The following is a 17,715-nucleotide window of genomic DNA, read 5'->3' on the forward strand; positions in this document are numbered from 1 at the left end:
AGAGCCACACTTTAGAAGTTGCAACATGAAATATCTATATCTTCTCTTCTTTTTCTTTTTCTGTTATTTTTTGTTCTCTTATGCATTGGCAGATGATTCATATATTGGCTATGGCTATGAGCTCCGGTCAATTGCCAGTGATCTTTCCCACAAGTCCTTGATCGCCAAACTACAACTTATTCGTTGTTCATCGGAGATTTATGGTTTTGATGTAAAGAATCTTGATTTTTTTGCAAGGTAAATTATATTATCTAGTGTTATTTAAATTGATTTTTTTAGATATATTTATTATAAAAAAATAAATAATTTTTAGGTTGAATCTAAATGTGCTTAAATTAGTGCATAGTATTTTATTTTCTGAGTAGATTGATTTAAGAGAAGGAGAAGATGTGATGATGATGAATATTGGGTTGTTTTCTAAGCTTGCATTGGATTTGTTTGTTAATATTAGTTGATCACTTAATCCATCATGTCTTTCTTTAAATGTGTAGATAAATATATTTAATTTAAAAATGCTAATTTTGTCCTTATATTTGTCCTTTCTTATGATTAAAAATTCAATACAAATTTGAAAAAATAATTATTTCAAATAAATAAATAAATAAGTAAATGCAGGAAAAAAAAAAAAATCTCAACATGATCATCAATCAATCAGCAACTTTTTTTTAAAAAAAGAATTCAGTAACCTCATCGTGTCTTATCATAAAAAAAAATGTAATTAAAAAAATAATTTATAAATATAAATATATATTTGGTAGACAATCGTAATCTTTTTTTTTTATTTCAAATAAATAAATTTTGAGAAAATTAAAAAAAAAAAATCTCATGAAGCTCTCGCATTGTGACTGAAGCTTTGAAACAAATGATCGACTGCGAGTTCGCATCACCGACTCCGATCGCCGGCGATGGGAGATCCCGCCGGAGATTATCCCCCGCGAAGCACCAAATCTTCTCCTCCGATCACCAACAGAGACCTTAATACTCTCCTCCGGCGACTCCGATCTCATTCTCACCCTCCGCCGCAGCTCCCCCTTCACCTTCTTCATCTCCCGCCGATCCACCGGCGATGTACTCTTCGACACTGCCGTCCCCTCCTCCATCACCCCCGGCATCGTCTTCAAGGACCAGTACCTGGAGCTCTCCTCCTCCCTTCCTGGCGACCGCTCCTCCATCTACGGCCTCGGCGAGCACACTAAAAGGACCTTCCGGTTAATCCCCAATGATACCTTCACGTTGTGGAACGCCGACATCGGATCGGCAAACCTAGATCTCAATCTCTATGGCAGCCATCCCTTCTACATGGATCTCAGATCCTCGCCTCCGGGAACCGCCCATGGCGTCCTTCTCCTCAATAGCAACGGCATGGACATCAACTACGCGGGATCTCACATCACGTACAAGGCCATCGGCGGAGTTCTCGACTTCTACTTCTTCGCCGGCCCATCGCCCTTATCGGTGATCGAGCAGTACACCGATCTCATTGGCCGGCCAGCACCGATGCCGTACTGGTCCTTTGGCTTTCACCAATGCCGATACGGGTACAAGAACGTCAGCGATCTTGAATCCGTCGTCGCCGGCTATGCCAAAGCTGGGATCCCTCTGGAGGTCATGTGGACAGACATTGACTACATGGATGGATACAAAGACTTCACTCTGGATCCAGTGAACTTTCCGCTGGAGAAGATGACCAAATTCGTGAATCAACTGCATGAAAATGGGCAAAGGTATGTGATGATCATTGATCCAGGTATCAGTACCAACAAGAGCTATCCAACTTTCTTGCGAGGAATGAAAGCTGGTATTTTCCTGAAAAGGAATGGAGTGAATTATCTCGGAAGTGTTTGGCCTGGTGATGTTTATTTCCCTGACTTTTGGAATCCAAAAGCTGCAACTTTTTGGTCTAAAGAGATTGAGATTTTCAGGAAGAAGATTCCTGTCGATGGATTATGGATTGATATGAATGAGATTTCTAATTTCATTGATCCTTCGTCAGAGAATAAATTGGATGATCCTCCTTATAAGACTAACAACTCAGGAGTTGGGAGGCCATTGAATAATAAAACTGTGCCTGCTTCTTCTATTCACTATGGGAATTTGACAGAGTATGATGTCCATAATCTTTATGGGTTCTTGGAGTCGAAGGCGACGCATGATGCATTGGTGAAGGATACCGGGAAGAGAGCGTTTGTGTTGAGTAGGTCTACTTTTGTTGGGTCGGGGAAGTATACCGCGCATTGGACGGGAGACAATGCAGCTACTTGGAATGATCTTGCTTATTCAATTCCGACCATGCTTAGCTTTGGTTTGTTCGGGATTCCCATGGTTGGAGCTGATATTTGTGGTTTTGCTAGAGATACTAATGAAGAGCTTTGCAGACGTTGGATTCAGGTACTCCTACTTTTATATGTCAATATTTGTTTATTTTCAAGGTACACTAATTTTTTTAATTAGTCATTGGTGTTAAAATGTTTTGAATTGGTCAATTCAACCTTGTGCTTGCGCTTGTGCTTCCATGTTCATAGCAATGCTGAACAACACTACAAATATGGAAGTGCTTGATTGAATTGTGAAAATTTAAAATTCAACAACTTGCAGCAGATTGTAATTTACTCCTAGTTCTACAGAGATCATTAGAAAAATGTTCACTTCTCCTCTTTATGCATCTTGATATAACTGATCAATTTGATGGCATTGTAGCTAGGAGCATTCTATCCTTTTGCGAGGGATCATTCCGACAAGTACTCAGCCCGGCAAGAGCTCTATCTGTGGGACTCTGTAGCGCGATCGGCAAGGAAGGCGCTTGGGCTCCGGTACCGCTTGCTTCCCTACTTTTACACTCTAATGTATGAAGCGCATTCAAAGGGGAGACCTATAGCGAGGCCTCTCTTCTTCTCATTCCCAGAGGACAAGGAGACTTACAGTATTAGTACTCAGTTTCTCATTGGGGAAGGAGTGATGGTATCACCGGTGTTGTCACCAGGCAAAGTGTCCGTGAATGCTTACTTCCCCAAAGGAAATTGGTTCAATCTATTCAACTATTCTCAGGTGGTGGTGGCCAGTTCAGGGAGGTATGTGACTCTTGATGCTCCGGAGGACACGATCAATGTACATGTCAAGGGAGGGCATGTAGTTGTGATGCAAGAAGCAGGGATGTCAACAATGGCTGGATCACAGAGTGGGTTCCATCTTCTAGTGGTTCTTGATGACAATGGAAAGGCAGAAGGCAAAGTTTTTGTGGATGATGGAGAGGTGGTGGAGATGGGTGGAGAGGATCTGAGCCAATGGAGTTTAGTGAGGTTCAGTGCTGGTGTTGAAGGTGGTGAACTGAAGCTCAAGTCAGAAGTGATTAATGGGACATATGCTTTGGATAAGAAGATTAGTGTGAAGAATGTGGTTTTGCTTGGGTTGAAACATGAGGGTGCTGTTAATGGAGGATTAAAAAGAATTGGTGGAGTTAATGTTATTGATAATGGTATAGGGTTTGGAGTTGCAGAGATTGATGGCTTGTCATTGATGCTTGGTGAGCCCTTTGAGTTGAAGGTTACAATGGCAGCTTTGAATGTCTGAGTACTGGTTTTTAAGTCTTTAATTTTCTCCAGCTTTTCTTCTATTTAAGAACCTTCACATTGATGGTATGCTCTAAATTAGACAACTTTGCCACATTGGGATTGTATTAGCAAATGGAACTACTACATTATTTATGGTTAAGCTTGCAGAATATTGCCCATCTGTTTTCATGTTAACCAAACATGATCAATGAGCTTGTGAGCCTTTTGGTTGCTGCAATCTATTATTATTTATTAGGACATGAAACAGCTGGTTAAGCAAGAGACTGAATGACAAGAGCAGCACAAGAAGCTGCAAGAATAATCAAGAAATGCTAGCAAGAAGTACAAAACTAATCACTATGTATTTTATTTCTGCATAATAATCCATCCACAAAATTCACAAACATGAATACAAAAAGGAACATTTTTTCAATCTTCAGAACTATGAATTGGAAGATCACCAGAAAAACAAAGACTGCAAATAAATTTTATTTTATTTTATTTTTTAAAAAAACATTGTTTTCTCATTTATACTTATTTGTAGATTTCTCAGTCTTCAGAGGTGCAATAACTGAAACAACCAAAAGGAAAATCAAGCCAAAGAGTATTTAGTAATCAATACCATTCTGAGATCAGAGAAGGAAGGGTGTTTTATAATATTAAGTATACCATGAAAGGATAAAGGTTGTTGATGGCTAATGAGGAAGCGCTGTAGGTCCGTTTGATTCTCAGAACACTAGGGGTGAGCAAAACCGGGTACCCGACCTGGTTTTTAAAACCGGATCGGGTACCCGGTTTTTCAGATCGGCAAAAGCTTGACCCGTATCCGACCCGGTTTAAACCGGATACTAAAAATCGGGTACCCGGTTTAAACCGATCGAATATCGGATATCCGGATCCAAATTAAGTTTCATCTACTCCATGGATTTTTTTTTTTATATATAACAACATCAACATTCATTAAAAAAAACAAATATGAGAAACTTGTAACTTATAAAGAGGATTAAAACCTTACATTATTCTCCCCAGAAAAAAATTCAAAAAAATAATAAAGAGTTTCACCGATCTTAGACATAAAGATTTGAAATTTTTTTCTTTTTACTTTTAACCCTATAAGAGGTTAAATTTATTAATATATATATATATATATATATATATATATATATATATATATATATATATATAGTAATGTAACTATATAAGTAACTCTTTAAGTATTTAAACAAGGGATTTTTAATTTTTTTCTACTTACGTCCTTGTAAAATTTTTAAATTTATTAATATATATATATATATATAAATTTAAATTTCATATGGTCTAAAAAGTAAAAAAGAAAAAAAAATATCTTAGAGGGTTTAAATGAGGGATTTGGAAAAATTTAAACTAAAAGGGTTTAAATGAGGGATTTGGATTTTTCTTTTTTTACTTTTTTTAAAACCATATAAAAATTTAAATTTATTATATCTAATTATATATCTATATCTAATTATATATATATATATATGAATATATTAAAAAACTGATCGATATGGATACGTTTTTATATATATATAAATCCCGACCCGATCCGATATTTTGAAAAACCTGGGACCGGATCTCGACCCTCTTTTTTTCGGATCAGTACCCAAAAAAATTCGAGTAAAAAAACCGGATATCGGATCGGATCATCGGATCCGGATTTTTTTGCTCACCCCTACAGAACACTACGTGACAAAACCTTTTTTTAACAATAAATTTGAGAAAGATGACTATATATGGACCCAATTTGCTATAATTCAATTCACTGTTATATTTGCCTCTCTTGTAATTAAAATTTAATTAAAAATGAGAAAAATTCATTAAAATAAATAAATGCAAGGACAAAAAAAAATCTGATGTAGATCATACTTTTTTAAGTAATTCAAAATATTATTAATAAAGGTTTTGTGATAATAAAAACTGTGGCAAAAAAAGTAAATGAAATATTTACGAGATCATTATAATTCAACATGTGCTCATGGTCTCCACAAAACTAAAAAAAAACTATTTTCTTCTGCTAAAACAACAAGATGACTATTGGAAAACAACGAACAAAAGTTTTACGGGTGATTCAAATATAAAATATTTCCATGTTATGGCTTCCGCCGGAAGAAAAAAGAACAAAACCAATTATTAAATTAAAAAAATGCAAATAAAATCAGTTCTTTATCAATTTTTTAACAAACAATGAAAGTTTAGCTGATTCTTGATTTTCCAAACCTCATTTCAATATGTGGTCATTTAAAGCCAAACTTCATTTAGTTTAATTATTTAGTAATTCAATTATAACCAAGTTAATCAAATAAATAATACGCACTTAAATGCAATACTTAAATTAGTAGGTGGCCCTCCTTTACTAGAAATAAAATAAATGATAATCAAATAAATGTTAAAGCTTACTCAACCTTTTTTCTTTTTTTTTTTTGAAAAAATGGATAAACCACATTCATTAAAATAAAAAGGAACCAGTATAAAAGGGAGCAAAGATGGAGCCGAGGCTCTACAAAAGAACCACAAGGAGTGGTGAACAGGGACTAAAACAACAGAGAACAACAAGGAAGAAAGACACGAGAACAACCCCTACAGGAAAAGGATCCCAGAGGGGTATAACATCCGGAAGACTAGATCTCGCCTGAACTGGGGGGGCGCTCCAAAGGTGCCTCCTGCTCCACATTACTAGCAGATAGAAACTCAAGGCTACGCTTGACCTTTGCTAGTGATTCCTCAATCTTTACCTTTTTAGTTTCTGGAGCTGCAGAAAACCACAAAAGAACCATACACTCAATTTTAAGAATCAGAGTAACAGTCGAAAGACAATTAGCAATAAAAATGCGTGCATTTCTTTCTAGCCAAATGTTCTAATTGATAGCCCTCACAAGCAAATCCCAGAAAGGGAGCAAGGATTTAGGAAAGGAGCGTCGCCAATCACCCCATAAATCAAAAAGAGACCTAGGAGTGTGGCGGGCACCTAATAAATGAGCGAAGAAGGTCCAAATATGAGTAGCCAAAGGGCAGTGGAGTAAGAGGTGCTCAGCAGTCTCAACATCCGCATGGCACATAACACAAGTAGTCGTAGGCAAAACATTGCAACCACGCAAGGCAAGGTTGTCCAGAGTCAGGATTTTATTGTCCAACGCAAGCCAGTTGAAGAGATTAACTTTTTTGGGGCAATCTCCTTTAAGGATGACTTTGGTCTTATCGCAACGGAGACCTCCATCGTTCAAGAAGTTATAAAAAGTTTTGACTGAGAACTTTCCATTTGAAGATAGTTTCTAGCGCCTTTCATCAATCCCAGAAGAGGGTTGAGAATGGAGAGTGTTGAGAACGGTACTCACTTTTTTACATCCTTCTTAAAAATCAACTACAAAGAAAAAACCAAAACTAAGCCCATACATATTGTACTCATCATTGTTCATAGATTAATCATGCATCTCCCTTTTTTTAATTAATTAATTAAATTAACTCAAATGGCATGACCCTGAAAAAAAGGCACAAACACAAATGGCATGAGCCCGAATAAAAGCACAAAGTAATCAACGTGTTGGTCGTTAAGTAAGTTGTGAAAAGTTAAACAGTACATATATGAGAGTCTATAAGTGAAACAGTGGAGAAAATGCACGTAAGTCTTCATCCATTTTCTTATAAATTGTTACACATCATTTCATTAGATCCATACTTTGCAACATGAAGTATCTTAATCTTCTTTTCTTGTTTGTTTTCTTTTGCATTTTGTTGTCTTACTCATTTGCAGATGATTCACATATTGGTTATGGTTACATGCTTCAGTCAGTGATCGGTGATAGTTCTAACAAGTTTTTGATTGCCAAGCTTCAACTTATTAATTCCACGCCCATCTATGGTCCTGACATCAACAATCTTGAATTTTTTGCATGGTAAATTGCATTATTTGATGTTGTTTAAATTAATTTTTTAAAATAATAATTTAATTTGTAAATTAGTGCTATTTATGTTTTCTCACTAGATTGATTTAAGAGAAAAAGTTGATGAAACAAAACAATGATGAACAACATTGGGTTATAAATTCATTAAACAAGCATTTAACGTGAACATTTGTTTGTTAAGATTAGTTGTAGTTAGTTAAATCTCTATTTAAATGCTCACCTTTGTCCTTATATTTGCCCTTTTTTATTCAATTAAAAATGAGAATAATTGATTTCATATAAATAAACTCCCATAATTTAAAATGTAAATAAAATAATAATCATAAGTATAAATATATTTGTTAAAAAAAAAAAGGAAAATATTTTTTAATTTCAACTAAATAAATAAATAAGTTTTGAAAATAATAATTTTTTTTAAAAAAAATCTCACTAAACTGTCACCCTATGCTGTGAGTGAAGCTTCGAAACGAAAGATCGCCTGCGAGTTCGCATCACCGACTCCGATCACCGGCGATGGGAGATCCCGCCGGAGATCATCCCACGCGAAGCCCCCAATGTTGTCCTTCGATCACCAAAAGAAACCCTACTTCTCTCCTCCGGCGACTCCGATCTCATTCTCACCCTTCGCCGCAGCTCCCCCTTCACCTTCTTCATCTCCCGCCGATCCACCGGCGATGTACTCTTCGACACTGCCGTCCCCTCCATCACCTCCGGCATCGTCTTCAAGGACCAGTACCTGGAGCTCTCCTCCTCCCTTCCCGGCGACCGCTCCTCCATCTACGGCCTCGGCGAGCACACGAAAGAGACCTTCCGGCTAATTCACAATGATACCTTCACGTTGTGGAACGCCGACATCGGATCGGCAAACCTCGATCTCAATCTCTACGGCAGCCATCCCTTCTACATGGATCTCAGATCCTCGCCGCCGGGAACCACCCATGGCGTCCTTCTCCTCAACAGCAACGGCATGGACATCAACTACGCCGGATCTCACATCACGTACAAGGTCATTGGCGGAGTTCTCGACTTCTACTTCTTCGCCGGCCCATCGCCATTATTGGTGATGGAGCAGTACACTGATCTCATTGGCCGGCCAGCTCCGATGCCGTACTGGTCGTTTGGCTTTCACCAATGCCACTTTGGGTACAAGAACGTCAGCGATCTTGAATCCGTCGTCGCCGGCTACGCCAAAGCTGGGATCCCTCTGGAGGTCATGTGGACGGACAGTGACTATATGGACGCATCCAAAGACTTCACTCTCGATCCAGTGAACTTCCCGCAGGAGAATATGACCAAATTCGTGAATCAACTGCATGAAAACAGGCAAAGGTATGTGATGATCATTGATCCAGGCATCAACATCAACAAGAACTATTCAACCTTCTTGCGAGGATTGAAAGCTGATATTTTTTTGAAAAGAAATGAAGTGAATTACCGTGGTAGTGTTTAGCCTGGTGATGTTTATTTCCCCGACTTTTGGAATCCAAAAGCTTCAACTTTTTGGTCGGAAGAGATTGAGATTTTTAGGAAGACGATTCCTGTTGATGGATTATGGATTGATATGAATGAGATTTCTAATTTCATTGATCCTTTGCCGCAGAATCAATTGGATGATCCTCCTTATAAGATCAACAATGCAGGAGTTCAGAGGCCATTGAGTAATAAAACTGTGCCTGCTTCTTCTATTCACTATGGGAATTTCACGGAGTATGATGTGCATAATCTGTATGGGTTCTTGGAGTCAAAGGCAACGCATGATGCATTGGTGAAGGATACCGGGAAGAGAGCGTTTGTGTTAAGTAGGTCTACTTTTGTTGGGTCGGGGAAGTATGCCGCGCATTGGACGGGAGACAATGCAGCTACTTGGAATGATCTTGCTTATTCAATTCCGACCATGCTTAGCTTTGGCTTGTTTGGGATTCCCATGGTTGGAGCTGATATTTGTGGCTTCAGCCGAGGCACTAATGAAGAGCTTTGCAGACGTTGGATTCAGGTACTCATACTTTTATATATCAATACTTGCTTATTTTCATGGTAAACTATTTTTAATTGTTTGTCATTGGTTTGAAAATTTTTGATATTGTCAATTCATCCTTGTGCTTGTGCTTCTATGTTCATATCAATCCTGAGCAATACCACAAATTTCAAAGGTGCTTGACTGAATTGTGAAAATTAAAAATTCAACAACAATTGTGGAGACTGTAATCATTAGAAAAATGTTCACTTCTGGTCACAAATCACAATGATATAATATAAAGATCAACCAAATCGAAAACAAATGAATAAAGCGACATCTTGATGTAACTGACAAATTTGATGGCGTTGTAGCTAGGAGCATTCTATCCTTTTGCGAGGGATCATTCCGACAAGTACTCAACCCGGCAAGAGCTCTATCTGTGGGACTCTGTAGCGCGATCGGCAAGGAAGGCGCTTGGGCTCCGATACCGTTTGCTTCCCTACTTTTACACTCTAATGTATGAAGCTCATTCACAGGGGAGCCCTATAGCAAGGCCTCTCTTCTTCTCCTTCCCAGATGACACTGATACTTATGGGATTAGTACTCAGTTTCTCATCGGGGAAGGAGTGATGGTATCGCCGGTGTTGTCACCAGGGGCCGTATCTGTGAATGCTTACTTCCCCAAAGGCAAATGGTTCAATCTATTCAACTATTCTCTGGTGGTGAATGCCAGTTTTGGGAGGTATGTGCCTCTTGATGCTCCGGAGGACACTATCAATGTACATGTGAAGGGAGGGCATGTACTTGTGATGCAAGAAGCAGGAATGTCTACAATGGCTGGATCACAGAGTGGGTTCCAGCTTCTAGTGGCTCTTGATGACAATGGAAAGGCAGAAGGCAAAGTTTTTGTGGATGACGGAGAGGTGGTGGAGATGGGAGGAGAGGATCTGAGCCAATGGAGTTTAGTGAGGTTCAGTGCTGGTGTTGAAGGTGGTGATCTGAAGCTCAAGTCAAAGGTGATTAATGGGATATATGCATCAGATAAGAAGATTAGTGTGAAAAATGTGGTTGTGCTTGGGTTGAAAAATGAGAGTGCTGTTAATGGAGGTTTGAATAGCATCAGTGGGGTTAATGTTACTGATAATTGTGTAGGCTTTGGAGTTGCAGAAATTGATGGCTTGTCATTGATGCTTGGAGAGCCTTTTGAGTTGAAGGTTACAATGGCAGCTTTGAATGTCTGACTGAGGACGGTATAAGTCATAAAATTTCTCCAGCTTGCTTCTTCTATTTGACATTATGTACAACCTTCATATGCTCTAAATTAGACTGCTTTGCATATTGAGAATATATTAGTAAATGGAAGCACTACATTAGTAGAATACTGGCCACAATTATTCATGTTAACCAAACATGATCAACGGTACTTTCCAATCATAAGAACTAAGAAATGGCGGGACGTTCCACCAGAAAAACAAAGACTGCAAATTAAAAATAAAAAACAAAGGTTTGTTTTCTCACATCATACTTGATTGTAGGTTTGAGAGGAGCAATAACTTAAAAAAAGCGCATTATTGGCAATAATTTTAAAAATAATTTATAATAATTAGATACATGTCAATAGTCTATTAGCATTAAAATTTTTGAATAAAATATTTATTTTAGAAAAGATCTAAGATTGAATCTCAAAATTCACATAATGTGCTATGTTATGTGAATCGGTGGAATCGGTGGATCATCTCTTTCTGCAGTGTCGTTTCTCCCTTGAGGTGTGGGCACAGATTTGTAGGGTGTTACAGTTGCCGTCGCTTCCGAGTTTGATGTCGCTTATGTGGGGGGTCTGGAGGAATGCCTTGCGGGCTGGTTCCCGCGTGGTTGGGGACGGGGCGATTAAAGCTTTCGTGTGGGCGATTTGGCTTACAAGAAATGATGTTATCTTTTCTGATAAATGTGTGTGTCCGCATGATGTTGTAGTTAAAACTGATCATTTCATTTTATCATGGTTCTCTGCAGCTTCTGAGGGATTGAGATCGACGCTTGAGGATTCCATTTCCTCTATTCGGCGTAGTTTAGAGTTCACGGGACCTCAGTCTGAGGGGCCAAGGGCGGCTCATACGACTGAGGAGGCTATGGATATGTCTGTGGGGTAGTTCGTTGGTTTGTTTTGTGGGTCAGGAGGAGACCCGTTGTTCCTCTTTTTTGTTGTTTTCTTGGATTCCACAGCTAATAAACTACTGTTGTATTTTGTTCGTTGGGTTTTTGAATGAATGAATGTGGTTTATCCACTTTTTCAAAAAAAGAAAGATTGAATCTCAAAATTCACATAATGTGATCACTCATATTTGTTGAGATTGCTCTACATATGTATATGTCCCTAATTTCTCTTAAATGAAGTATTTGTTATTTATTTGCACATAAAAAAAAAGAGACAATTATATGTATATTGAAGTCATAATATAAAATTTTAAAATTATTTGTTAGAAAAATAATAATAACTGTCACTTATTAATCTCTTCTGTTGATTAAAAGTAAAAAATTTGAATTTCTCACCATTTATAAGTTAGAGATTTGTTGTTTATTTATATTTATAAAAAAAAATAAATAATGATGATAGTTTGCCCACTCAAATTAAAAGTGGATAATTTATGATTTATTAGTAATTATTAAAAATTATTATCACAATTAAAAACCTCAAGCGAGTGACAGGACAAAAACAAAACACACAATGATGGGGGACCTTTTTATAAAGTTTGAAAAATAAAGAAAGAAAAAAAAAATGTCACAACGGCTATTTTCCCGTTGCGCTGGCTAAGCTTTCCATATTGGGAGTTCCATCGCTTGAAACCCTAGTGAAATCCTTAGATCTGAGAGACTTCTGGACTTTGATTTGATTTCATTTCCAGTTGATCTCCATTTCCCTGAGATCTAGATGGGTTTTTTCAAAGACTTGATTCTTAGGAAGAAGACCTCAGCCAAAGGTGAGGCCTTTTATTGCAGATTTCTAGGGTTTTTGTCACTCGCATTCCACTTGTTTTGCGTTGATTCCTGATGTTATGTTTTTTTTCATGTGAAAATTCTTTGATTTATTGAAAGGTTTTGAAAAGATCGCATTTTTACTGCCGATATTCGTTGATTTTCACTAGGATTTTGGCATTTCTTGCGTCATTCTTCTGGTCTGATAGTTTGGTGATTGTGAACCTCATCCGAGGGAACATTGCAGATGCCCTCAGGGAAAGCAAGAGAGAGATGTCAATCGCTACACGAGGTGAAAAGTCTGGTCTTTGATGCCAACCTGAGTTTTTCTTTCAGAGATTCAGCTGGACTGGAACTACCTTTTTTGAATTTGATTTGATTTATTGTTCTTTGCCTTTCTACGCACATTGTACCTCAAAACCTTATCAATTAAAGAGATTAACTCTTGTATGCTAATGAATAATGGAGCCGTTTTCATTCTACTGTTTTGCTTGTTTTTAGGGGTGGAGAGGGAGATTGCAGCTCTTCAACTAGAGGTTTGTGACCTGATAGGTTTAATTGGAATGAGATATTTTGCATCTCTTGTTTCATGTTCTTATTTGATAATGTATGGTGGCAGGAGAAGAAGTTGGTGGCAGAGATAAAGCAGACAGCAAAAACAGGAAATGAGGCAAGTTTACTGGGATTTTGTATATTATCTTTCAACTGTCATTTGATTCAATTATGCAGATGGTTTCTTTTTTAACCATCAGATATCAATTCTGTTCATGTTAGAGAACAACCTTATATGTTATTCTACTACTGGGTTGCAATCTTTGAAGTTTCATCATAAAATAGTTCTCATTGTTATTTTGCATCAATTATGCATTCTACTTGGCTTTTCTTCCAGGCCGCAACACGGATCTTGGCTCGTCAGCTTGTTCGACTTAGGCAGCAAATCACTAATCTTCAAGGAACTCGTGCGCAAATACGAGGAGTGGCAACTCATACACAGGTCAAGAGTACTAAAGATTCTGCTCTTGATTGGAATTCCTAATTTTTTTTTTTTCCTGAAAGATGCATTGTTTTTGTTCTTTGTTTTCTCAGGCAATGTATGCTAGTACCTCCATTTCTACTGGGATGAAAGGTGCAAGTAAAGCAATGAAAGCCATGAATAAGGTAATTAATGAACTGTTTTTGAGAAGTCAAAAACTGGATATTCAGTTCTCTCAGCCACTTGATATTTTGAAAAAGACTTGGTTCAGTTATTCATGGAAATTTACATGTTTCAGCAAATGGAGCCAGCAAAGCAGGCTAAAGTCATTAGAGAATTTCAAAAGCAATCATCACAGATGGACATGACTGTAAGTATTTCTTTTGGATTTTTATATGATCTCATCTTCTATAATTGAACTTCTAGCACTCCCAATCTATGATCAGCTTGGCATTTCACATAAAATTGCTCGAAATCTATCCACTTAAGAAGTATTTGTCCATATGCGGCTGGAGTTACTAAGAATGTAATTTTACCTGAACCATCATCATTCGGTCATCATTTTACATCTGTGCATAACACCAACTTTAGAGAATTGAGAGATGTGCCATATCTCCGTATCATAAGCATACAAGACCTCTATGTGCTTTTCATATCATCTGACCTTGCATTTTTGGTGAAATTATTATTAGATCTCTCAAAAACCAGTAATGATGCAATACCAAACTTAAGAGAACATTTAGGTTAGATGACCAGGACACCTAATGCTGTAGAAGAGAACTGAGAAGTTAAAAATATATATACACATGTGCGTGCTCACGCGCACACAGACACACACTTACAATCATTAAAACAAATTTGATCAACCAACCCTTTCATAGGGTATGGCATAAAGCAAGGGAAAGCGTAAACCTCCTCTGGAGGAAACTCTCCATTGCCGAATCTACTGAACCCCTGCGGGGCAATCAGATTTGCTCCAACCCCTTCTGCTCAACGGTGAGAAGGAAGTTGACTTGACCCTTCTACCTTTCAAGTCTCTTAACATGTATGGTCCAAGAACCATAAATAATGAATAAATTTAAATGATTAAAATGAAAGAAGATGACAGGATGAGAGAGCATTTTATGCCATATAATAGTTTTTTAAACAACATGCATGAGTAGGGTTGCAATCGAGCAAAGCTGAGCCAAGCTGTAAAGTGTTCCAGCAAAGCTAGGCAGAATTGGCTACAAGCTTGAGCTCGATTTGAGCTTTAACTTCTGAGCTTGAGCTTGGCTTGAGTTGGTAAAACTATGTGAATCGAGCTCAGCTTGAAAAATATTTGTTTATAGTGAAAATTAAGCCGAGCTCGAGCTTGGCTCATTAAGATGTTAAGCTTGAGCATGCTAAGCATGTTAAGCTTGTTTATAATGAATTGAATATAGACTAATACATCAAATCTTAATAGTTTCATTACATGATTATTACAACAACTCTCAAAAATGCCTGTTTGCCAGCGGGCTCACACAAGCTCTCTTATTGAGCAAGTTCATGAGTCTAAATGACCCAAATAGTATGAGGCTCAAGCAAACAGGCTCACAAGCCTCTTATTGAGCAAGCTCATGGGTCTTAATGAGCAAAATAGTATGAGGCTTGAGCTTGGCTTAATTAACTATTTGAGGTTGAAAATCAGGCTTGAGCTCGCCTCATTTGTTTGATGAATGAGCCTTTTTTTTTTAACTGAGCTCTAAGTAGCTTACGAATGGCTTGGTTCGTTCGCAGCCTTATGCACAAGTTGTAATGTTAGAACCGATATTGTTCGTTCGTCTGATCTTCATCTTCTAAAGCTGATACATATTTGAGATTGTGCTTTTCATCTTCTATGCGCAAGTTGGGATGTTAGAACTGATATTTTTCATTTGTCCAATTTTCATCTTCTAAAGTTGATATATATTTGCTATTGTGCTCTCCATAGATTGAGATGATGTCAGAGTCTATTGATGAAACTTTGGACAAAGATGAAGCAGAGGAGGAGACAGAAGAGCTGACCAACCAGGTAAGCTGAAGAATTAGATTATGGATAAGCATAGAACTGGTTCTTTACGGTTTTTGAAAGGATGTGGAGGGCTTATTACCATCCATGGCAGTACAATGTTATTTTACTCAATCCTTAACATGATTATCTTTTAGGTACTTGACGAAATTGGAGTCGGTGTTGCCTCCCAGGTAAGCTTTCTTGCTTTCATGAAGAGAGTTTTTTATTGATCCTCACCCATTTAATTTTCATGATTCCTTATGGTTATCTTCTTCTCTTTTTTATCCAACTCCTCACAGTTATCTTCAGCTCCTAAAGGTCGTATTGCAACAACAAGGAAAGTTGAAAGTGTCTCAAGGTATCAACTCTTTTCCTTATATCTTCAATAGAGGTAGTTGGATGCCCCAGGATTAAATTTAAGCAGTGGAGATATTGAACAATGAGGAATAATTTTCCTAGGATATTATTATCTAATCATCTCACTTTAAGAGATTGTAAGTATATCACCTTGGAATTGCTGTTCATACTCACCATTCTTTAAATAATATATGGATGGTTGTAGAAAGTTTCAAGGAATAATTCTAAAAACATGGTTAGTGGGAAGCATCTCTTTAGGTGTTATACAATAAACGGCGAGAAATCTCATTCATACTTGAAAGAATCTGATTTTCCATTTGCTCATGCTTTTTTAAACATCCTACTGAATGAGATATTTTTGATACTATAAGATGCTCTTTGCCATTGGTGGACACTTGTTACTGTCTTCAAACTGTATATTTGCAGGAACACAGCTCCTGAGACTCCCGGTGTTGATGATCTAGAGAAAAGGTTTGCATCCCTTCGGCGCAATTGATCATCCCTATGATAGAGATCGAAATATACATGATATGTATAGTTTCCATAATATTACTATTAAAATTTTTCTTCTGTTGTTGAATGCTGGTAAAACCTTTCACTGTTATCCTGTTATTGGTTTTTCCAACTCTGGTTTCTGCAGTCAGTGTTTACTGTTGCCATAAAATTGGAAGAAGGTATGATTGTATCTCTATTTTCTTCCTATAAATAGAATCTCACTTGTGTTAAATGATATGGTAGGTTTGTGATTCCAACTTATCTTTGGGGAATATATGTTGAATTAATTTATCATTTCATTGAAAAAGATGCAAGAATATATGAATTATTCCAATTATCTGAAGGGGAATACAAGCCAATTATTCTTTTCTTCTTATTGAGCAAATGTTTTGAATGTCAGCAAGTCACAAGCTCTGCAGTCTATTTAAATTTGACTTCTACAGGAGTATATATGCCATTATCCTTTTGCAATTTTTTTTAATGAATTTAATGAGGTGAAAAGAATTATTCCATTTATCTAAATAGAATAATACTATGTGGGCCAAAAACCACTAGGTCTATTGGCAGTTGGCACCTAGTTTTTTATGTAAAGTATTTGTGTCATTACTGAAGAGGTGAGTTTAAACCTCTATTTAAAGAGAATGAGGACATAGAAGTCGTTGAGATATTAATTTTATGTTCGTATAGGTCCCGACAATGTTTGTTTGTTTTTTTAAAATAATTTTAAAAAAAATGAAAGAATAAAAGTGTATGAAAGGTGATGCAAGGTACTTCTTTATAGTTAAATTTTTAGATTGGGAAATAAAACCCTTTAAATTTTTTTATGTATTTGTCGGCATACTAATGAGAAAGGTTGTTGATCTATTGGCCCACCGACTTTGATATTAATTAGCTCTTAAGCTTTTTTATTTTTATTTCTTTATAGACAACCCTGTGATATTTTTAAGAGCGAAGACCTGGTCTACATCATGCGTTGCTTTGACCAAAGAATTTAATGATATTTAGGAGTGATAATATCATTTTATCAATAATCATATAAAGTCTTACAAAAGAATTTGAATTGGCAATCATCTTTTGAAAATTAGAGACATCATACGTTCAATTCTTTTCTTTAAAGCATCAGTTTATAAATTCTAGAAGGGATATTTTTGATAAATTTATTTTTGTAATCTTGAAATTATACAAATACCGTTTTAATTTTTTTTCTTTCATATATATAATAAATACTTTGAAAACTTAAAATTTTACATGCCTTTATTTTTTTATTTATTTTTACAAAAGCACAAACGTACAAAAAAATTACACAAATTATAATAACTTAATAATTCATAGAGATTTATCATGTAAACGCAGTAAGATATGGATTCATATCTTCGTATCAAATACTATAACTCTATAATAATAATTTTTTTATCATTTAAAAAATACGAATCCTCCCCCATAAATCTCTCTCCCTCTCTCTCTCTCTCTCTCTCTCTCCT

General features: G+C 36.7%; 3 protein-coding genes across 3 annotated transcripts; all 3 read left to right on the forward strand.

Moving 5' to 3' along the window:
* LOC120249740 (probable alpha-glucosidase Os06g0675700) lies at positions 1–3,701 on the forward strand. Its single transcript, XM_039258363.1, has 3 exons — positions 1–237; positions 852–2,388; positions 2,698–3,701. The coding sequence occupies exons 1-3, from the start codon at positions 26–28 to the stop codon at positions 3,565–3,567; spliced, it is 2,619 nt and encodes an 872-aa protein (XP_039114297.1). The 5' UTR covers positions 1–25; the 3' UTR covers positions 3,568–3,701.
* A 3,468-nt stretch (positions 3,702–7,169) lies between these two features.
* On the forward strand, positions 7,170–10,995 carry LOC120250486 (probable alpha-glucosidase Os06g0675700). Its single transcript, XM_039259308.1, is given in 4 exon segments — positions 7,170–7,185; positions 7,318–7,459; positions 7,928–9,461; positions 9,797–10,995. Coding segments are annotated over 3 exon segments (2,520 nt in total). The 5' UTR covers positions 7,170–7,185; positions 7,318–7,343; the 3' UTR covers positions 10,667–10,995.
* Positions 10,996–12,208: 1,213 nt separating this feature from the next.
* On the forward strand, positions 12,209–16,495 carry LOC120249765 (vacuolar protein sorting-associated protein 2 homolog 2-like). Its single transcript, XM_039258399.1, has 11 exons — positions 12,209–12,400; positions 12,643–12,687; positions 12,897–12,931; positions 13,015–13,065; positions 13,285–13,389; positions 13,482–13,553; positions 13,667–13,738; positions 15,323–15,403; positions 15,538–15,573; positions 15,682–15,740; positions 16,166–16,495. The coding sequence occupies exons 1-11, from the start codon at positions 12,352–12,354 to the stop codon at positions 16,233–16,235; spliced, it is 675 nt and encodes a 224-aa protein (XP_039114333.1). The 5' UTR covers positions 12,209–12,351; the 3' UTR covers positions 16,236–16,495.
* The last annotated feature ends 1,220 nt before the right edge of the window (positions 16,496–17,715 follow it).

This window comes from Dioscorea cayenensis, chromosome 19, assembly GCF_009730915.1.
Source record: "Dioscorea cayenensis subsp. rotundata cultivar TDr96_F1 chromosome 19, TDr96_F1_v2_PseudoChromosome.rev07_lg8_w22 25.fasta, whole genome shotgun sequence".
NCBI lineage: Eukaryota > Viridiplantae > Streptophyta > Magnoliopsida > Dioscoreales > Dioscoreaceae > Dioscorea > Dioscorea cayenensis.

Bases quoted from the DNA above. Each gene is read 5' to 3' on its own strand.
- LOC120249740 (XM_039258363.1), top strand. From the start codon at position 26: ATGAAATATCTATATCTTCTCTTCTTTTTCTTTTTCTGTTATTTTTTG. The intron at 238-851 runs GTAAATTATATT...TTGTGACTGAAG, and splicing joins AATCTTGATTTTTTTGCAAG to CTTTGAAACAAATGATCGAC. The intron at 2,389-2,697 runs GTACTCCTACTT...ATGGCATTGTAG, and splicing joins TTTGCAGACGTTGGATTCAG to CTAGGAGCATTCTATCCTTT.
- LOC120249765 (XM_039258399.1), top strand. From the start codon at position 12,352: ATGGGTTTTTTCAAAGACTTGATTCTTAGGAAGAAGACCTCAGCCAAA. The intron at 15,404-15,537 runs GTAAGCTGAAGA...ATTATCTTTTAG, and splicing joins CAGAAGAGCTGACCAACCAG to GTACTTGACGAAATTGGAGT. The intron at 15,574-15,681 runs GTAAGCTTTCTT...AACTCCTCACAG, and splicing joins GAGTCGGTGTTGCCTCCCAG to TTATCTTCAGCTCCTAAAGG.